At 43.3% G+C, this 23,380-nt stretch overlaps 1 protein-coding gene across 2 annotated transcripts in view; it reads left to right on the top strand.

Annotated features, from left to right (window-relative positions):
• The first annotated feature begins 9,160 nt into the window (after positions 1-9,160).
• The window catches only part of LOC308303162 (nectin-2), a 163,252-nt gene continuing 149,032 nt past the window's right edge, over positions 9,161-23,380 (top strand). For both annotated transcript variants that reach the window (XM_080747486.1, XM_080747485.1), the window contains exon 1: positions 9,161-9,628. In XM_080747486.1, the coding sequence (XP_080603612.1) occupies positions 9,556-9,628 (73 nt within the window). In that variant the 5' untranslated portion in view covers positions 9,161-9,555. The remainder of the gene's footprint in view (positions 9,629-23,380) is intronic.

Genomic DNA, 23,380 nt, shown 5'->3' with positions numbered 1-23,380 from the left:
CCCATAAGGAAGGCAGAGAGGCAAGGGCAACTTGGCAAGAGATGAAAAATAAAGCGAGAAATAAAGAGTTTGGGTTGGTGTGGGAGTGCGGCAACCCCTAGGCTACATGTCCTTACATCCCATAAATGTCTTTAATTAAGCTAAAGGTATTATCGGCTCCTCTGAGCACTATTACAGATTGCTCCATAATTACCACTGGGTGAACGAGGGCGGCGGGGAGAGGGAGAAAAGGGAGCTAGAGATAGAGACATGCTGTGAGGTGCTGTATTGTAGGTGTCTGAAGACAGAGGAAGTCTGGAAGAAAGGAAATCAGGGAAGAGGGAGAGAGGGAGAGTGGTAGAGGGAGACAGGTAGACGGTGAGGAGGGCGGCTGAGGCACGGAATGAGGGGTAAAACCTCAGAACTAAAACAAGAGTCGAGAGCTAGAGATGGGAGAATGAGAGAGAGAAAGAAAGCTAAAGGGAGATAGACAGACAGGGAGAGAGAGTGAGAGAGCAAGGAAGCAGGGAAGGAATGACTTCAAAGGATGCATGTGGCATGGGTGACACATACAGAGTGGATTTGAACCCTTGGCCCCTCCTCTACATGGCCAAATAATCACCATAAGCCCTCGTTCCGTCTAATGAATCCAACCACCAATAGGCTAATATCAGTTAACCGTGAGCTCCATTATCACTGCCTCAGACACCCCTCAGGATGGAGGCTTACAATGGCTGGAAAAAAAAAAGCTGGGAGAGAGTGAAGGACAAACGAACAAAAGGAAATCGAGTGACACTGGGATAGAAGTGTGCATGGATAGGGTACAGAAAAGAGGGAGGAAGGTATGGTGTGGAGGAGGGGGGAGGAAGAGGAGAGTTTAAGTGGATTTTTACAATAGTATTTAATGATGTATGCTGTATAAAAACTCATTCATTGTGTTGTACTGTACATTTTTTTTATGGAGAAAGCATTATGTGTTGAGATTAATGTCACTGGGTCGTGTTCATTTGAAGTTGTACTAGGTAACTTTTTTTTTATGAATACATTTTTATGAGTATTTTAACACACTATAATAACTTATACAATTAGGGTGGTTGTAATTGGTCTCCATGCTCTTTTGTTGAGACATTTAGATCCTGTGTCGACACGTCACACAACCTTTGACACCGTTTCTGTTTTGACATGAATTTTGCCCTGAAAGGTCAAAATTCCTCTAACAATGCAGCAGTCTCTGTTAGCTCAGTTGTAAAGATTTGAGAAAGAGACCTGGATTCAAACCCGGATTCAAAGTTACATACGGTGGTGTTGCTTTATATTTGTCTGTACAGTATTTGAGGGGGGGGGGGGGGGGACCATGACTGATGGGTAAGTTACAGGGAGCATCTCCTGGAATGTGTGTACTTTACATCCTTTGCCACAAAAAGAAGGGGGGAAAAAAAGAAAAGAAAAAAGTTGCCAGCATACTTCTATTCTGTCATTACGTTGATGTCAAAAGTTTGATGTCGTCAATCAAGGAAACCACTGCTACACTCCACCGTCTTGGCCAGCATCTCGGGGAAAGAGGCCAAGAAACAGAGCTGGTTGTCTGCTCACTCACGGAGAGGATATTGAGGGAGCCCTGGCCAGATTTGTGGTAAGTGTTTCAGGCCATTCATCAGGCAGGCCTCCATGTCCACCTGGGGAAATGCAACCTCCTGTAGAGGAGGTGTCCCTGGGATATGTGATGAATGGAGAATGGGTCATGACCGACCCTAATCAAAGACCATGCTGTAAAAGACTGGCCCCCCTGATCAGAGAGCTGTGCCCTTCCTGGTTCTGGCCAAGGCTATGATAGACGAAGGTAAGGTCTGTCCACAGGCGCACTCATTCAATGTCATTTTGACTATGCATGACTATGCATGATTATTCAAGTTTCTTTATTAGGCTAAACCCCTTGAGATGTGCCATCTTGTTTTAGAGGGGGGGGCCCCAACATAAATACATGTTACAATTGTTACATGTATACAGAGTAGGACTCTGTATACACAAAGGCACAAAACAAACTAGTCAGAACCTCACACCTTCTGAAGGACTCACTTAACCCCTGCTCATTATGGGGTGCGTAGCATTGTTTCGACGTCTCATTACTCCGACGTGGCGTTGGTCCGACTCTCCCCATTGACTAACACTATCTCTAACCCTAACCCTAACCGGAGTAACCGCACGCCGGACTAATGAGATGTCAGACTTTCGCAACGCTCCGCTCATTATGCTAGAATCAGGGTAGAGGACAGAGTACATAAACGTATAATGTGTCTGGTTTTCAAGTTACTCAAGGGACCAGTGCCCATGTACCTGTCTAACTACTTCAAAACAGCGTTAACGCCCGCCAGAGGGAGCTCCACTGATCTCATCCCTCTCAGATTCTGCACAAACATGGGGATGAATTCATTCTTCTGTTATGCTACCAAAATATGGAATGCCTAATAGCAGCCATCAACAAGTGCTATTCCTTACCCTCCTTCAAACCTCGCTTGACAAAATAAATTACACCCCACTGTTTTTCTGTAAATATACTTTTGCTGCTCCCTCCTAGTATTGATGGTTTCCTCATTTTCCTCTACTAGCCCTTACCCGTTCAAAGATATGAGCTCCGAAATGATGTGCAGTGGGTGGGTTATGGGATGTGCACTGTGCACACAGTATATGAGGGATGGAAAGTAACTTTAACTGGTGCTTGCATGATAATATGTAGGAGCATCAATGTAAGAAATACCCGTTTCGTTTAATGGCTACAGAGATACTGTGTACCGATCTGCATGATTTTTGGACAAAATCTGTAACAGGGCCAGACAACCAACCCCCCCCCCCCCCCCCCCCCCCCCCGCCCCCTGCACACACACACACACACACACACACACACACACACACACACACACACACACACACACACACACACACACACACACACACACACACACACACACACACACACAGAGCTGGTTAAACATGTTGCCTCATGCTAGATGCAGAATAGATATGCCTCAAGCTAGATGCAGAATAGATATAGGTACACCATAAAAAATGCTAATATACAGCATATGATTTGTGAAAGTGACAAACGGGCTTCACAGTTATGTCAGGTGTGTTCATATGCTTATGGTGATGCGATTTCAGATCAATTGCTCCAGCCACTGAGGAGAAACGCTGTGACAGACACTCAGACACTCAGACACTCAGACAGACAGACACTCACTCAGACATTCCGAAAATTATATGTTTGATAGTATTTTATATCTAATTAATTGAATACAAGACCACAATGGAAACAAGCCCTACAGGCTTTTTATGTTATCGTTTTAGCGTTGTTGTATTTAACTGTGTATTTATCTCTGTACTTTTGGAAAACTATTAATTAAGTATTCAATCAATCAAAAACTAGCCAGTCAGCCCCATGAGAGGCAAAACTAGATCCGGAAGTTTGGTGAAATACATTGGAGTCAATGAGAGCCGGCTGGGCCAGCTTGTGAACAAACACTATATCCAAACAATCCTATCCTTTGTCAGTTAATCGGCTCAGGAATATAAAAGAAGACATATCACAGTTTTTGCCAGACCCATGAAATGGGTAGGCCTACATAAGCAAATGTCGGTCTGTCCGGGTTTTCTATATAAAGGGTATATATGATGATGACATGATGATGACATGCCTACAAAAGGCATGATGTCATAAATGATGATGACAGACAGGGGGTCTGGCACAACCAGGTTGACCTGGTCTAGTTTTTTAATCACTTGTTTTTCGATGTGCACACTATATAATTTTCTATCTAATCTAAACAGCTTGACAGTCTTGCGATACTTTGACACGTTCAGAAACATACTTTATGCTCTATATAGATACCTCAATGAAATTATACAGTGTACACATCGAAAAGCAACACAGCAGAAAACAATGTGTGATATTAATGTCTTCTTTTATTTTCCTGGGCAGAGTATTTTACAAAGGTCGCAGTCGTTCAGAAAAGTTTTTTTATTCATAAGCTGGTCCACCTGGTTGTCATTGACTCCAATGTATTCCACAGAATCTCCCAGCTGCAGTTTGCCTCCCAGTGCGACGAATCTGATGGCTGGAATTCCTGGATAGCGAAGATTACGTAGATGACTGTACATTCTTTTGTAATAACCTTGGTTCTGGCATCTAATTATCCGGTTCATAGGGTTCGAACACACTTACACTGGCTGACACATAAAGGATGCGTTTTCCTTTGGGACAAGGCGTGGTTCATCAGTTGTGGGAGACACTCACGGGAACCTCCATCCTGGCATATCCTGACTCGAATGACTGTTCATCATGGAAACAGATGCCTGCGATGAGGGCCTGGGCGCAGTGCTGTCTCAGGAGAGGAAGAGTGGATAAAGATTGGTTGCATATCACAGCTGTTCCTTGAAACGTGCTGAGAGCTACTACTGTGTGACCCAAGAAGAACTGTTGGCATTGATGTGGGCTATGAAGTCTCGCAGTAGCCAGAAGATTATGTTTTTAGCTACCATCTGGGCACAACTATTGAAAAACGGTTAAAGACCACCACCTAAGACAAAAAACAGACCAACGACAGACTCCTTAGACCAGTGGTTCTCAACCTTTTCAGGCTGTGACCCCCAAAATTATCATATTTTAACTATATTTGGCCAATGTTTAATTTGTCATTTTAGAGTCTTAAATACTCTTATTTAAAAGTCGTTAAATTGTCACTTTAGAAATGTGCAGATAACCTCTATACACTTATACTTATGTTGGTTGGTTTGTTTACTGTTGAGTGAGAAAACAATGTTGCACGTTAAGTTGGCGACCCCCCAAAATAATTTGGGGACCCCCCTGGGGGTCCCGACCTACAGGTTGAGAACCACTGCCTTAGACCAACCACAGATTTCCATTAAAGAACAAAAGGTACCACAATGATCAGGGTGGTCATTGTAAATATTTTTTCAATCACAGCGCGTCTTTTTTTTCTTTTCTTTTTTGGTCAATCACAGCGCACCTTTCTTTTGCCAATCACAGTGTCTTTTATTCCACCAATCACAGCGCGTATTTTGATTAGTTTTTTGGCCAAACACAGCGCATATTTTATTCAGTTAATCACAGCGCATCTTTTATTCGGCCAATTTTTTTTTTATATTCATAACCAGACACTGAGCATAAGTATACCGTTCTAGCTAGCTCACTTGAAAGTGTGGCAGTGTGTGAGTACTGTCCCCGACAATGTGTTGAGGAACTTGAGGTGTTCATGTATGCCTTCTTTTCCCCTCTCAGTCGCTCTCCTGCGTGCTATATAACCACCTCAGCTGTGTAAAGCTGAAACCTAGTTTCCCCTGCAGGAATTATAAATGGATTTTATTATTTTAAAGTCAAAACATTATGCTTTTCAACTGATTTAAACTGAGCTGTTGTAGATAAATGCGTAGAGTGGATGCCTACTGAAGAGAAGGTCACAGGTTCGATTCCAGGCTGACTGAACAAGAGTTTGAAATCTGCCATTCTAAGCAACATAATATTTTGCACATTACTCCCATATAAAACGCGCTGACCTCCACCTCCCCTCTGGGATAAGGAGGTTGAATGAGTTGGAGTTTTGTGTGCCTTCTTCTTACCACCACAAATAAAAGAGTGTCTCTATGAGAGAACTTGTCAGCATTCATCTGTCATTCTAGTACTGCGTGGCCAATTAGAGTTCAGTCTGTTTTTCTGGGCTACAGTTGCATAATCTGCTCTCTTATATGAGAGCCTAGGGACTCGAGATGGCACAGTTATGTATTGACTAACTTGAGTATGCAGTGCTACTAATCACATGCTTCAAATCGGCAGACAACAAAAGAATTTGCCTGGTGAAAATTCTGTTAGCGTATTGATACCTTTTCCGTTGAATACTGCTGATGTAATAGACTTTATCAGATCAGACGAACAGTGAATGTAAACGAGCAAACAGTCTAAAAATTGTATTTCAGTTTGTTGATTCACTGGCAGCATGCACAAGAAACATTGCGCTGATTGGTTCAGAATTCAAGACAATTAATCATCTTGAGCTCAAAATCAAAAAGGAATAATAAAAAAAATAGAGCAATTGAAAGACAGGATAACGTTTACATTGGTCTTAGAGCTCTTGGCATGTTAAAAGTGCTGTGTAGGTTAATATAAACATCTATTTACATGTGTCTCTGAGTGTTTGAAACCTAGGCTGCCTCTGACCACAGACAAGCAGCCGGCTGTCCACACAGGTTCTCTGAAAAGACGTCAATCATTTAAACCAGTTACCTTGCTTTTTTTGGCACTGGAATTATTGTAGATTATTTGAAACAGGAGGGAACTATCCACTCAGAGAGGGATCGGTTGGTTAATGTCAGTGAAGAATTCTGATAGCTGCATTGCGCATGCTCTCTAAACAATCAGCTGGAATCCTATCTGGCACTGCTGCTTTGCGTGTGTTAACCTGTTAAGACTATGTGCACCTCTGGGTCAGCAATTAGGGTACCAGTGTGGTGACATCATCCTCTGCACAGTGCACATACCTTGCTGTTTTTTGAGCGGTGGTCACACCGTCTCCATAGCGTGGCCGTGTATGTATCCGTCCGTCTGTGTCTGTATGTAGCCTGCAATACCGTTGAGTGACCAGAGAGGTGCTGTTGAGCAGCCTTGAAATGTACATGCATGCATTGCACACACACACACACACACACACACACACACACACACACACACACACACACACACACACACACACACACACACACACACACACACACACACACACACACACACACACAGCCTTGAAATTAATGGACACCATCGCTCGGTTCACACTGGTGTGATTTTTCTCTTTCTGGGGCTCTGAGGGCTGCAACCAAATCCCCCACCCAGTAGCGCATGCACAAATCAAGATCATCTGTGGACGGACAGACAGACAGACAGACAGACAGACAGACAGACAGACAGACAGTGTGCATGCTCCTGCTAGGTCCATGCCTTTGCTGGCGGGTATGTAGGTCTACTGGAACAATCCTTGTATCTATTTGAAGCTATGGGATAATACTCCATAAAGAGAATATGCAATGGTATATTTTATTCAGGTCACATACAGCCAGGCATGGCTTTTGTGGGCCGTTGACCTTCTTCAAAGTCTTAAACTCCAGATCAGAAGTATAATTTCTTAACATACTGTAGCGAGCTGGGTGAAGCGTGCTGCTAAGGGAAGAGACGGGTTTGATCTGCAATAGGCCTATTAGGGGTTATGAAGATGTAATTACATTGGCTGTAAAACACTTGGGTATAGCGATAAGACCTGAGCATGATAATAGTTTTGCTAGAAGGAAAATAGGCCAAATGGATTGAAATCCCACGCACTGGAACAATTTCTCATCCACCAAGTGTGCCAACAGAAAACTGCATAGGCCTACAGTATATGAATGCAGACTTCTCATGAACTTAACGTATACAACGTATACATAAACAAGCAAATGAAGACGCTCTGTTGTTGGACTTGGCCAATGTGGAGGTGGTTGCAGAGGGGAGGAGGAGGAGGAGGAGGAGGAGGACGCTGGATGCTATCCTGGAATGTGGAGCATTTTTATATTCACTGTTGATACTGTCGACTGTACACACATCCATTCTCAAGCTTGATTTATGTTTTGTTGTGTCCCATGATGAAAATAGCAGATTTACAAGCTCACAATGCGTTGCATTGAGCATAAATCTGCCATTTTCAGCATGGTTGCAGTGGTGTAAAGTAACTAGGGTAAGTACATTTACTTGATACTCAAGTACAATTTTTAGGTATTTTTTTACTTTACTGGAGTACTTCTACTCCACCACATCTCAGAAGCAAATATTGTACAAATGTAGTAACTAGTTACTTTGATGATTTGTATTATTATTACAAAACATACATTAACCACTTCAGCCCTAAATATACTTTGGCTATTTGAAAATAGCCGATCTACAAGCTCACAATGAGCCGCAGTGATGCGTTGTGAGCATGTAGATCTGATATTTTTGAAAGACTTTGATACATTTTGAAAACTTGTGAAATTGGACATTCTGCATTATGAGTAGGCCTACTTTCTACTTTTGGTACTTCAAGTACATTTTGATATCAATAATGTTGTACTTTTACTCAAGGATTTGTTTTTAATACAGCTAGGACTTGTACTTGTAACAGTATTTCTCCACTTCAGAATACCAATCTACAAGCTTGTAGATCTTCTATTTTTACAATATCTATCAGATGGAACTGAGTCAAACAAAATGTAATGCCTCTCTGTCAACTCCTAATTCCAAGTGCTTGTCAGGGTGGGTGGGGGGAGTTAGATTGACTCGAGTGAGAAAATGACGACACCGGCAGCTCAGTATTGTCTTTTATTTTCTTACCTGCACACATCTCCTGTGTTTCATTGTTATTGCTGTTAGATGACATCTGAATCAGCGCCTGAATTTCCCTCCGGAGATCAATAAAGGGTTTATCTCTCATCTTATCTTCGACTCGAGGCTCCAAATCTGTGATGAGAAACAGACAGCAGGGGGCGAAAGAATCATCCCTTTCAACGTAGCCCAGTCCCCCACATCAACACCTCACATAATGGATCGGACCGCAAATGTCTCTTATCACTCTGTTACAGGTGCTCTTCTCCATTGAAGAATATTTATCTGAGCGACTTTCAAACCACGGACGTGAATAAATCGTAGACAGACAACGGTTTGGGACTTTAGGACACAGACTTATGGGTTATTATGTGCGTGCAGGACCGTGGGGTGCTACTACTGGAATAATAGGCTACATTCTTCAACTAATACACAGCCTTATAAGTGTCGACTGTTAAAAAATATTTGTCTTTACGTCTGTCAGAAACAACAAACTGACGGTTAGGCTCAAGAAGCAGCGTTCTTTCTTTCATTATTTTTGTATTCTGTATTTGTTTATTCATTATTTATTTCTAATCAGGAGGGGGGAGAACGGGGAAAATACTTTAAAAGACTAAAATCTCTCTTGGTGTTGGTGAGCCAGACTAGAGGCAGCCCTAATTGCTAATTGAGGACAACGAGTAGCCTACTATGACGCTATGTGTTTGATGACATCACAGTCACACAGTCGCTCAGCCAGCTGGTGGAGCGCTCGCCTGGAGTCAGTACAGTGAAACTAGTTGGTGTTGGTGGAGGAGCGAGCAGTACAGACTACAGAGTACCAAACAACCAGGCAGAGACCAGAGCCACTGACAGGAACACACAACACCTGTGCGCCTTGCTGTCGCTACAGCGACTTTTTGGAAGGATTGTCCCCGGCGATATTTAAACAAGACTCCCGTTTAAAAGACTACAAAAAAAAGGACGCTTGAAAAAAAGAGCTTTTCCTCGGACCTCTTTGATTTGTTCCCGGTCAGCGCAATAGTAAGTTTTACTCGAGGGCAGGAGTTTTTTTTCTTTTTTTTTTTTTAATAAGACAGGAATTACTTTTTTTAAAGGTGTTTTGGCACATACATCGCTCGGACTCTCGGAGAGACTCTACCTGCCCGTGGGGTTTCGTGTAAAGAAGAGCAGCTGTAGTCACCATGGCGAGACATGACGCTCCAAATTGGCATGACTGCACAAAAATGATCCTGCTGCTCAGCTTGTTTGTTCACGGTAAGCTACTGTTGTTTTTTTCTTTCAAGTTACTGTTATTTTCAGATGAATTCAACCGGGAAAACACATACCCACCTGTCAGTAGCCTGGTTTGGAGAAGGGGAGAGAGAAAAAAAAAGTCCAGGTGAATTGGACACACTGTATCAAAAGTCCAGAGTTTTGACTCCTTTTTTAAAGGTGTAAACGGCCTGTATGTTTTTTAACCTCACAATTTGATATTAAAAATATACGAGGGAGTGTGTTTGTGTTAATAAACGGACCATTGCAGAGTGGTTTCGGTCATAAATATTTTGTAGGGAGTTTCGGTGACTCAACAACGCCATGTTAGGGTTTCTAAGGTGTGGCTCCCATAGGTGTTGTTCTGCTCCAGGTGCCACCACTAGGGCTGATGTGTATCTGTCTATTATATTTCTATGCTTCAAAGTGTCCTCACTGGCACTGGTTCCCAAACAGTGGGTCGGGACCCAATTGTGGGTCGCAGACACATTTTTTTGGGTCCCTTAATTTTTAGTTTCCTCCTATATAGGCCTATATTTTCTTTAATTAATATTTATTTATTTCAAAACATTTTCCAATAACATTGCCAAACAAAAGCAAAATATTTCAGTAATTTCATGAAGAAATCAAAGAAAAATCTAAGAAATTCCATGAAACAAAATGAAGTAGTGAAAATAGCCAATCTACAAGCTCTCAATGCAGAATTGAGAGCTTGTAATGTAGATAATGCTATTTAAACTAGTTTGTGTCCAGGTCAAACGTCTAGTAATTTCTCTTTTGGGGGTCACGGACTACACACGTTTGGGAACCACTGCTCTGACTATGGCACACAGCTATTCCATGAAACCTTTACCACGCTTCTCGATTGCTTCAAGTCACGTCACGTCTCTTCTTTTATTTTCTTCTCTATGCGCACATCAGCCTCTATTAGTTCCACTCCAGCTGAAATAAATGGGGTTACGCATGGTTCTTAATGTACACTGTCAGCAGGGTAGCAGCACACACACACAAAAACGTCATTATTGTCACACATAAAACGATTGTCACTGCACTGGCACAGACACTCCAGTTCCAATATACAACTTCATCTGGCTCTACGTCATTTTCCCATGGCTACCTCTGAGTCTGAATATATTTGAACCCACTTCAAGGGGTAAAGCTGAAACCCGTTTACAAGCTGGCTGATACCTTTGATACCATGGAAACCTGTTATATGCTTTTGAATTATTGAAGTGTTTTCCACTGCCTTGGGCTTAGGTGTAGCTATAGTATACAGTTTGCCAGTAACACCTGTAGACTGGTTGGATAAGGTGAAACGAGACTAAACAGTACATTCCTGAACCCCGGGTAAATCATTAACATATGAATGTAAACTAGTTCAACATTCTTTCTGCCTTCTAACTGGGCTTATTTGTTTTTGTTCAGTAATTAGGGCATGCTATGTATGGGGCTGGCTTCCTGGCATAGCAACAGTGGGTATTCAGTAGATGGTAGCTCTTGTGAGTTAATAACATCCCATAAACACTTTCACCATCTTTTGACTTATTCATGCTGTGGACTTTTATCCTCAAATCCTTTTTACAGAATAGCAAGTGCACTTGGGGGCAGGGTGGGGGACAAAACAAAGACTTTTGCATATTTATGAACTAGTGGGAAAAAAGAACAGTTCAAGAAAACACTACTTTATTTCTTGTTGATTCAAGTCATTTTTCAAAGAGAACCCCTGCCCTCCTTTTTGATATTAATAAAACTGTTTGACTTAACTGGGCAAACTTTTGCCTGATACTTTGCATTTTTAGCTAATTTTTCAAATATTGCTTCCAGCTATGAGCTAAACACTCATCCTCAATCCTTTTAGTCTAAGCGGGGCAGAAAAACAATTGGATTCTCCACACAATTTTCAGTTTCATATTTGTCTCGGATTTACTGTAAAAACTTAAATATTGAGTTTTAATATGTTTTTAATTAAGACAGCAGGGTTTTGTAGCACAGTCAGAAATGGAAGCTTTGAAGGCAGGAGGCTAGTTTAAGCTCTGAAATTACACTGTAATATCCCCCTAACAATTAAGTCTGTCAGGGCCAGGCCCCCATATGTGGGTCAGAAAGCTTGACCCGTTGCCATGGAGATATTTTTATTGAAACAGCGATGGGGGTGGAAGGGCGGGGAGGGTTGGGGTATGTGGTGGGCTGTGTTGTCTTTATGGCTGAGTAAGCTGCCTATAAGCAGGGGGTGAGTGGCTGGCTGGTGGGCGAGCAGGGTCATGACCAGGGGAAGGGAAATGCTTCCAGACAGAAACAGCAGAAAGCCCTTCTCTTTTTACCTTGCTGATGCAGTGAAGCCCGTCCACCCAACCAAAGCTACTTGAGATGCTTTCGACGGCTCCTCTCTGTGGCGAGGAAACAGGTGGCCTTTCAGGAAACTGGTGCAGCATGAGAGGGGATCTCGTTGAGTCACAGGGTTAAGGCGTGGAGCTCTGAACGGGAAGCAACTGATTCAGACAGGCGATGACCCATCCCTCCCTCCCTTCCCGCCTCCCCTCAAAAACCCCCAGCCACCCGTCTGCCCACTGCCACTCGAAGCCTCTCTCTCTCCCTTTCCCGCCATGCCTCACAACCCCACCCCTCCCTTCCCCCACCCCTGGTACATACAGGGGCCTTGTTCTGCAAGCTTTTATTTTCTGCCATCTTTCATGCTCTCCCCTGTCCGCTGCTTTTGTTTGAGTGACGTTTAGCCATTGGTTGATTCAAATGCTGTCTCCCTCTTCCTCCTCCTCCTCACAGCCTCCCCTACACGCTCAAGGCTATGCTGTTTATGACTGTGATTAGAGGAGGGCAGGCACAGGACAGACAGACAGAAGTGACGGGGGGAAAGAAATCAAACCTGTTTTTTTTTGTGCATGAGCTGAGTTGGACCAAAAGTATTTGTTTTGTTCTAGCCACTAGCCAGGAGATAATGGTGTGATGATTCAATGTGTTTTCAGTGCACCAGAGCTGCAAACACAATGCCATAATATAGGATATATTCTAGTACTGTTAATAGAAAATACACACACACACACACACACACACACACACACACACACACACACACACACACACACACACACACACACACACACACACACACACACACACACTATATATATATTTACATCACTTGTGGGAACATTGTCCCCACACTGTCAGAGGTCCCCTGCATGTGTTTAGTCCCCATAAGTATAGCTAGACAAACTCACACACGCGCGCGTCCCTGCATGTATAGGTGCCAGGTTTCTAATGATCCCACACGCTGTACTGTAGCCAGCAACTTGTAGACACATTAATTAACCACTTTCAATATGGCATCGCTATTTATGGCATGTTGTTATGAGGAAAACTTTTCCAAAAAACTGCAAAATAAAAAGAATTGCAGATATACTTGCGCAGTTAACGATTTCTAGCCTAAATTGTAAACTGTCCCCGGTCCAGATTTTGGCAATACCCCAGTCGTAATAAAGAACAGGAACTAACTTAAGTGAGTGGAATCGCTCTTTTGCCACCCCCCCTCCTTTCCCCTATGCTTGCTGGGAACAATCTCATTTCTCCAGGTCCGTGTCCATTCATCATTACCAGCAGGAGGAGCAACGTAACTCTCGTTCCCACTGTCTATTAAAGAAAGAGAGGCGGGTAATTGATGGATTATGGGAAGAGAGAGTAGTCGTCCTCTGCCCCTAATAAAAAGTAAAAAGGGAGAAAGAAGTAACTCTTTAGTATCTCATTAGTCCCTCAGCTGAAGTAGTGGGGAGGGCGCTTGTTGGGGTTTTTGTAGTAATGGCCGTCTAGGCAAGTTCCTATCATTATGGAAATGAGCTGTCCTAGCCCTTCTCGCACCAGCCCAGTAAATGTCAGAAGGATTGTGAAAAGGTCAGGTTGTGTGTGTGTGTGTGTTGCTCTCTTTCGCTTTCTCTCTTTTTATCTAGATGCATCATTGGCCTTAAGGGAATACTCCACCCCAAAATGACTTTTTTTTTCTATCAATTACTCACCCTGTGATGGCTTGAATACGTACATCGATTTGTTTTTCGATTTGTCACATTCCTTTATGCTGAATGAAGAACTGAAAAACAAAACAAAACGGAAGGAAAAGGAAAACATTACCAAAAGCACAACATTATCGAAAACAAGGCTTTTTACCTGAAACGTTATTGTTTTAACACTTGCTCAATGTTAAAACATGCTAAACAGGGTCATGCAGAAACGACATACTTGCCTGGGAGACACAAACGCCATACAGGCCAAAAAGTTCAGACTTAGTTATTTCTTCAACCACTTAAACCCTATACTTGTATGACAAATAGTGAAAATAGACAATACAAGATATTTTCACTTCACTTCTTCTTGAAACATTGTTTCCCATGCCCAAAATAGGGATGACACCGTTACTGTGGTTAACATACACTGGAAAATGCACAGAGCCTGTACATACATAGCTACACACAAGCGGTACACATTCGCTAACACAAGCATCTTACTCCTGCATGCTTAAAAAACAGATCAATACCCCTCTATGTAATCACCAGCAAGAATCAGTTTATTCTGACCTTAAAGTGTGTTTTTAATTTAAGGCCTAATGGAGATGTGAAAGAGATACTAATCAGATGGAGTCTGTGTGTGTGTGCGCGTGTGTTCTTGCACAGACACCTGTAGCTCCTATTAACACAGGATATCTGCCTAATTCAGTGACTTATTCAAGTCAATTATTTGACTTCCCATCCGAGAGCATATTGATTGAATTAATAATTTTTTGGGTGTTTCCTTCATTAGCTCATTCATGTCACAGAGAAGGAATGTTCTGAATCCAACGGAACCTTTCTGGGTGCATGGAGATGAAGCAACATTCCGATCAAAGTGTATGCAGAGCACTTTTAACCCGCGCATCGAAAACCATTTGTGCCACAAAGCGTTTTTAATTCTGAAAGCTATCTGGCACGAGTTTAGCATTGATAAAATCACACCAGGCCCAGCTGCGTTTCAGCAACAGCTCTTCCCTACGTTTTTACATGCAGGAAAAAATATTGACAGACGAGGTCCAGCGTAATTATCTTGCTCTGTGGGTTTCTCATTACCACTCGCCAGCGACACAAAGGAGGCAGGGAGGGGCATTGTTGATCTGGCAAATATTGTTACACAGGAGAGATAGACGTGTAGAGAGGCAAAGAGGTCGATGAGCACTGCCAGTCACTGTCTCAGTTTTAAGCAATATTGGATGGAGGAGACAATTGAATGTACACATGTACGCGCGCACGCAGCTAGTGATAAATGAGGGTGACAAACCCATGGCTGCTCTGAAAGTCAGATGCCATTCCGATAATGAGGAAGAGTCATCACATCACAGGTTGAAACTGTGTGTTGTCTCTGTGTATTGAGGCGTGTGTCAGGATAGTCTGACTTCGTTTGCTTGAAGTCTAAAGAAGTGTTGCGTCGTCTCTCACCCACCCTGCTATCTCCCACAGACATCTGATCCAACACATCTTGGACTGATTTCTCTGTTCATCAAAGTGCGCTTGTGTTCTTCCCACACTCTCATGTAATGATGGTATCTTTTCTGCCGATGACGGAGCCAAATACTGACAGCTCCTTCTCCCTCTCTCTCTGTTCCGCCGGTGTTGATATTTGTCATCCCTAGTCCCTCGATCGTGTGAGGGCCAATGTCGGTCCACAGTGAGGTAACACAAAGAATCTGGGTGGCAGGGCTGGCAGGGTTGTACAGGGGCTGGCAGGGTTTGCCAGATTGCTGGAGTCTGTCCCTGTCCAAGATCAAGAAAAATGAGTAGAAATTTGAACTCGCCCCATCTCCTCTCCATTTTTAAAGGAATGCCAAATGTCATTAAAATGAATAGGACAGTGAAGGGGGTTTCCAAAAACATGGCCACAGCACAGGTCAGGGAACGTCGCTGGCAGCCATCTCGGGGGTCACATGGTATCTTAACAAATGTTTACACACACACATACATTAGCTGGACCTTCCTGGCAGCCATCTGGGCCTGGGGTCAGACTGTCATCTAACACACACAAACTCTTAAACGCACATCAAAGCTGATATTGCTTCACTCCAGGAGACGAATTCATAACATACTGCACCCTCCCACATAATGTGTCAGCAGATAATGGGGAATTTTAGGGCTGCGCCGTTTTCTGTAATAGCATGTCGTCATCTCATTGCTCTAGCATGAAAAGCACCAGAAGGTACGCAGTGAAGTTCCCCTGCACGCACACACACACACACACACACACACACACACGTCTGTCTCAACCATATGTCTAAGCATACCGTGCTGGTGGACCTGGAGATGATGTGCGTGTGTGCTTGTGGAAAACTGTCAGTTATAATAAAATACTACTAAAAATGGTTTGTAGTTGGAAGAAGTCACTTCAAGTTAGAGTTAGTACCAATATATTTATGATGCCATATCATAAAACCTTGATACCACAGCCATCCATGCCTAGAGTCTAAAGGGCCATCCATACCAAAAACAATAACATAAAGGTAACACTATATATATATATATATATATATATATATATATATATATATATATATATATATATACACACACACACCAATAATTCTAACTCAAGTGGATGGCAGAGTCCACACCACTAAAAGAGTGGTGAACCAATCAAAATACACATTCAACACATTAGTCACATTCAACATCTTTAAAGGATGTTATCGTACATCAATGTGGATGCTCACATATAGTAATCATTCTTGGCGTGGACAGCCCTTAAATCGACTCAAGAGTAAGACACCTACACAGTAAAAGGGAACTTTATGCTTCATGGTTCACCCATGTTATGACAATGAGGTAAATTAACATTGAGGATTTTACTGTGCAGTTGTGATAATTTTATTTTTGTGTGCAAGTTGTAGGTCAAAGCAATCCAACCAAGCAAATTTTGGGGGAGTTCACGACTAGCATTATCATCTGATAATGGCTAAAAACCCTCTTCAAGTTGAGAACAACATAATTGAATGGAGTTGGTAGAAGGCTCTGCCTCGATTCTGTGTCACCCCCACACTGAGTAGCAGCCTGGAATGTAGGAGATGTACATAGAGTAGGGATGGGACGATATGGACATTTCATATCACGATTATTGTGACAAAAGACATCGCGATTTACGATATTATCGCGATAATCAAAATCCATTATCCTGGGCGGAACATTTGCCAAAAAATAAAAATCTACAAGCTCACAACGCGTCGCAACAAGACATTTGAAAGATAGTGGAAAAAAAAGACTGTATTCAAGTACGTATATTTTAAGTACCTTTTACCAATTATAGAGGGTTTAAGTGGTACCGGATATGCAGCTCAGCAAATAAAATGTGAATTGATCCCAGTGCATGACGGAGGACGATATCATGATAAATTAAATCTCCACGATACGATTATCGTGAGTGTTTTTTATCACGATAAACGATAATATCTCGTATCGTCCCATCCCTAACAGAGAGAGAGGAGGAGATGGAGGGGATAAGGTGTGACATCATTCTTAAATTCCCCCACCATGGCATCTTGGCAGAGCGGATAAAGGAGAGGATTTGAAGATGGCCTGGTTGAGGGAGTGAGCCAACAAGGCCCACAAACTCATCCGTTCATTTCTAATTTAAGCCCCCTCCCCCTCCTCTCTTTAACATTTTCAAATACACTTTTTTAATGGCGTGGGAGCTGACTATTGCTGACAGCTATGAACCTATTAGAATAACCTTTCTTTTCCTTCATTGTTCTCCGACCCAGATGCCCTCAAGTCTTTATCGTTTTATTTTCTTCTGTCTCTCTCTCTGTCACTCTCTCTCTCCTGAAATCCTCTCCATGTTGTACTCAGCAGATCTTTGTATGGAACGGAGCACAGAGGAGGCCCTTGACAATGTCGTCCTCCTCGCTGTGTTCTGTGCATATAAGTGCATGTACACACATGCATACAACGCACGTGCTGCCGGCCCGTGCGCGCACACACGCTCGTGGCAGAATCTCATTAGCAGTCACCTTAATGTGTTTAAATCTAGTGTGGGAGGTGGAAGGGCAGTGGTTTGTGTTATCGATCCTGTATTGAGTTGCCATTGATTGGTGGATGATGCGGTGTCCTTATGTGTGATTGAAAACATTTCAGGGTTGCCTTGCTGTTGTCGGAATGATACCACAATGAAACATCTCTCTCTCTCTCTTTACTCTCATTCCCCATTTCTATCCTCTGTCCTGGCTTCAGTCTGTAAAATTGCCAAACCAGTGCGGTGGCTTCCACAGCCCTTATGCAGTTATTTTTTCCCCACACCTTGCTGTCTGTTTTTTTCCCCTTCTCAAAGCTGACACAGCCTTCCATGTCTCTCTCTCCTTATTAACCATTTACACACCGGTATGCCTAACATGTGCTCTCTCTCTCTCTCTATCTCTCTCTCTCTCTCTCTCTCTCTCTCTCTCTCTCTCTCTCTCTCTCTCAGACACATACATTCATACACGCACAAATACACTGCATCTTAGTCACATCTGACTTTGAGAAGGTCACGTCAAATTCACACTTATCAGAGGCAGTGGACAGGCTGGCCACGGCAGGAAATTGAATTCGGTGTGACAGGGGCCTTGTCACAGCTCCAGGCCCTGAATATAGGAGTCATACCCCCCCCCCCCCCCCCCCCCCCAACACCACCAGCACCCCACCCACCCTCCAAAATCCTTCCACACAACCAAGAGCCTTCCAATCAATCTATGTTCCTCACGTACTGTACACATCCCCCTTATCTGACCCGTCTGAGATTAAAAAAGGAGCAATCATACGGCAACAACAGATGGGATGTACTATTCCTGCATATTTACTGTCTCCGGCATGTGAGATGGAAAGACAAAACGTTATTGCTTGAATGTTATGACACCTTGAACCTTGATTAGGCTGTTTTGTTCAAATGAGGTTAATGTGTGCTGTGTCTGTGTGCTTTTGAACTGGGCAGCTGCTCAGAAATATACTGGGTCAAAGATGACAGATCTGTAATAGCATTTACTACCATATAGTGAAAAGGAACTATCATTACTCAGTTGGGCATTGTCTCTTGAAACCGGAGATTTGAAGTGATATCGGGATTCGGGAAATGTTGCCGTAACTGAGATCGCAAACATCTTTATTTGTGTTTCCTTTCATCGTGACTGATTTATGCTTAGCTTATATCGGTTATTTTCAGTGCACACTGTTGCACAGCTAGGTGTCAGAAACACAAGCCACATGGGCTATATCAGTTAGTTCTACATGCTATCTGACCACTGCTATCAGTGTTGTTATCCACTCCATTTCACTCTTTGCCTTGAAAATGTGCTAGTATGCACAAAGCCATATAAAATGACGGTGGACAGTAAAAGAAAAATCAAACCCAATTTGAAGTGAGCCCGCTCCCTCCTCCACGGGGACTAAAAGTGTGTGTGTGTGTGTGTGTCTGTGTGTGTGAATCTGCTCTTCAAGGAAGGCGGTCGCGACCGCCCGAAATTGTTGCGCAGGTTCTCCAAGATAGCGCCGCCCATGGCAGCTGTGGTGACTACGTAAAAATGTAGTATGCCAAAGCAAATTCCTATGTGTATTACACAATGGTTAATAAAGGTGTGTGTGTGTGTGTGTGTGTGTGTGTGTGTGTGTGTGTGTGTGTGTGTGTGTGTGTGTGTGTGTGTGTGTGTGTGTGTGTGTGTGTGTGTGTGTGTGTGTGTGTGTGTGTGTGTGTGTGTGTGTGTGTGTGTGTGTGTGTGTGTGTGTGTACCTGGGCTGGCAAAAGCACCACTTGGTCACCAGCGGTATTGCAGCTCATGCTACGGACAAACATAACTCTCTCCCAGCCATTTACAATAGGCTTGTGCGCCTATACTGCCAGGAATTTTATTAATTTCCAAGTTAGCTTTAATCTAACCCAACAGGGATCATATTGTTGTAGAATGTAGTACTAGTACTATCCACTAGAGTGTGCCCAACGATAATCTCCTAGAGTCTGGACTAGCGAGTGGACAGCAGTAGACCCATAATGGCGGCGCCCATTGGCGGCCATTATGTCTCCCCGTCCGCCGAACGGGAGCTATAAAACACGATCCGAACGTCGTGCGCACGCCATTTACACTCGTTTTTGCTCTTGAGTGACCAATCTGTCAGTCCAGCCATTTTTTTCCGAATGAAAATCGGTCTAAATATGGTAAAGTTTGATAAGAAAAACGTCAACATTCAATGCTGTAAAAAGGCCCATTCTATGTTATGGCCGAACGACTTCCGGGTTACGTCATCGATGATGTCACTTCCTTCGAATATGTAACTTTAGAATAAGCTAGAAAGGTCATTTATAGCTCAAAAAATGTCAAAAAAATACCAAAATGATCAGAAAATGATCCCCAAGGCGACGTTTGGCGATCTGGCTGCCTCACCCTCCTCAAAATGGCGACGTTTGGCGATTTGGCTGTGAACTAGTTAACTGCACATGCAGTCACGCATATGGGACGGTGTGCCACCGCTAAAAAATTATCAGCGAAGTAGGGGCACAAGGCACATGGGGAGTAGCCTTATCTGCAACTGTCGAGGATGTTAACATGGTAAATGATAATTTCAGGGGCATTGGAAGTGTCAGTTGAATTCACCATTCAGGTTCTGCGAACTGAGCGGGAGGAGGCTGCAGGTATGCTGCGTTATTTGAGAAGGAGGGGGGTGTCATCCGGGTGTGCCTAGTGTTTGTTTGGCGTGGCCTGCTTGGGGCTCAGCTCGTGCTCCAGTCCCCTGCCTACAAAATGTTCCCGTTCAGCTGTTCAACTGATTACTCCAATCTTAATCTCTCTGTTCTACTCTCAGCCCGCAGCTCTCCTCTGTCAATCGCCATCTCTCTGTTATCGTTTGCATATTTACCTCAGTTTATTCTGTGCATCTCTCCAACCCCACCCCCACCTCCACCTCCATCGCACCCTCTGTTTACATCCTCTTGCTAATTCTGTAACTTCCATCTCCTCAGTAATTTGATCGGATGAATAATTGATCTGCTCTGTAAGCTCTCGTCCCTTTGCATATCTTATCTTTTCCACACTCGCTCCTCTTAACTCATCTTTCTTTGTTCTCCTTTTCTTAGTCATCAATCCCTCGCTTTTCAGACCTTCAGTAATTGGAATGTCAGTGTGGCCCCCCTCCTGTCCCGTCCTCTTACTTTCTCTCTCTCTCCCTCTCTCTCAATGTCCTACTACTGTCCAATTCTCTGTTGTCTCTTCCAGCCTCTATGTCAAGGACATCTTTAAGCTTAGACCTATCTAAACCTACCCTGACACACCGCTCTCACTCAACTCTCCTAACCCTCACTTGCTCCACCTCTCTGTTCTACTTTTCTTTCATTCCTGCATAATAGCCTCCTCTCCAATCTTTTTCTCAACGTTTTTGCTCCATCTCTGCAGCCATTTGTATCACAAGGCATCTGTTCCTTTTTTCACCTCCACTAACAAGGTCTTGTTTGTGTCATTCTCTCTATCTGTCCTTGCCTCACTCTCTCACCCTCTCTCTCTCAATCAGTCCCTCTTGTTGTCTCTCTCTCTTTTTCTCTCACCCTCTGTCTCTCATGTCAGCCATGTGCTCTTGGCTTCCTGTCTCCACTAATTGCCTTCGCCAACTCTTTCCTCACCAGCCCACTGGGTCTTTTTTTGAAGGTTAAATTACAGTGACAACGCAACAGTCTTCATCGCACCCCTCTCCTCTCTTCTCCTCTCACACTCTGCCTCCCCACCTCAGAATAACACTTGGCCATCACCCCTAAATGACCCCTACACGTCACTGCGCACACCGTACAACAAAATGTACTGGAACCATGGGCTGATTTGATGGCTGAATTATTATTATTATACAGAAGCACAAGGTATGCAAGGAGAGGAAGGAAACACGTCGACAAGGAGGGGGGTGTTTCAGGGTCAACTTTATTGCTCTTTTCTCCGTAATACATCCCATCTTAACCGGTCTTGCAGTATAGGATGCAGGCATAAACTGGGTCCATCCCCAGCACACGCACACACCAACACACACATTCTTCTGCAAGCTGCTATCATTCACACCCATCTTTTCCCATAGGCGGTGACAAGACCGGATAGTGAACACACTCAGACCATTGCAGCAGATCTCCTACATTTTGAATCACCTCATTACACCGCCTGACTCATCTTAACAAGAAATCTCGCTGTGGGAAACCGAGCGTTATATCTACATTATATTTAAGCGTCCTTTCTGGTGGAGGAGGGTGGGATCACGAGACTTAAGGTTCCTTCAGTACCTCTGTATTTAGCTTACTAACAAATCCAGTACAGGGAGAACAGCTTATTGTTGATCATATTGACTTAAAAGGATAGAAATGAATAGCCTCTTGGCCAGTAGGATATAGTACATTTATAGAGCATAGCTCCATAGGGAGCGTGGTTTGCTGGTGCCACTAAAAAAATCTCCTTTCATTTTCCCCATAAACTGTTACAAGAATATTTATAACTATTGTTTTAAGCCTAGAACCAATCCATTCTGGTTAATAATGACCATGAAACTGTGAATAGATTATCTTTTACAGAATCGAAGGTTTTATGGTCATGATTCACCAGGATCCTGGATGGCTTGATTTTGGCTTAAAACAATTGTTATAAATATTTGTGTTAAAGTGAATGGGGAAAACGAATGGGAAAGCTTGTTTCACCGGCCATACGGCTGGCCAGGTGGTCAGCTGGCCTCTGGATGGAATCATACTACTGTTACTGAAGCAACAGAGAACCCATTGTTCTCGGACCTCCGTTCCCCTTCTGATTACCCGCCCTCCACCCCCGGATCCAGGTAAAGCCAAGGGGAGATGGCTGTTGAAAAGGCAATCTATTGTTCTGCCCCTCTTCTCTCCTTCTCTCGTTCTCCATGTCTTTCTCTCTCCTTCCCACCACAACACCACACCTGTATCAATGCACAGTACTGCCTTTGAGCTGAACCCCTACACATAGTGCTTCTGGAAGAGATTATTGGCTTGCATTGTCCTGTGGAGATGGAGACTGATCGAGGGGTCCATTTTCAGCTTTTAGAAAGTAGTGGGGTGTTTGAGAGGAGTTTGATATCTGCTGTGCCTTTTTCCCAAAAAAGTTTTTAAATGTTTTTCCTTATATTACTGCAGCTGGAGCTTATTTTTTAGAACCGTTTGCGACATAACATTGGCAAACATCATTGATTACCAACATACCTGCTGATTCTTTGTTATTTACTGGCAGAATGAACAGTGAATATTTTCCTGCACGCATTGTGAATACATCTGTTGGTGTTTAGCCCTTGAAACCACAATGAATTGCTGATATATTCATTGGATTGTATTCAGAATAGATACAAAGACAGTACAGTGCTAGCAAACTGATTGCGTAAAGGCTGATACCAAACACGTTATTGCGACCGTAGGTCTCAGTTTACTATGAAAACCGGCACATCCTGTCTGTCTGTCTGTCTGTCTGTCTGTCTGTCTGTCTGTCTGTCTGTCTGTCTGTCTGTCTGTCTGTCTGTCTGTCTGTCTGTCTGTCTGTCTGTCTGTCTGTCTGTCTGTCTGTCTGTCTGTCTGTCTGTCTGTCTGTCTGTCTGTCTGTCTGTCTGTCTGTCTGTCTGTCTGTCTGTCTGTCTGTCTGTCTGTCTGTCTGTCTGTCTGTCTGTCTGTCTGTCTGTCTGTCTGTCTGTCTGTCTGTCTGTCTGTCTGTCTGTCTGTCTGTCTGTCTGTCTGTCTGTC

This window comes from Nannobrachium achirus (assembly GCF_963921795.1).
Source record: "Nannobrachium achirus genome assembly, chromosome: 2".
Taxonomy (NCBI): domain Eukaryota; kingdom Metazoa; phylum Chordata; class Actinopteri; order Myctophiformes; family Myctophidae; genus Nannobrachium; species Nannobrachium achirus.
This window is presented reverse-complemented; position numbering and strand designations above follow the sequence as displayed.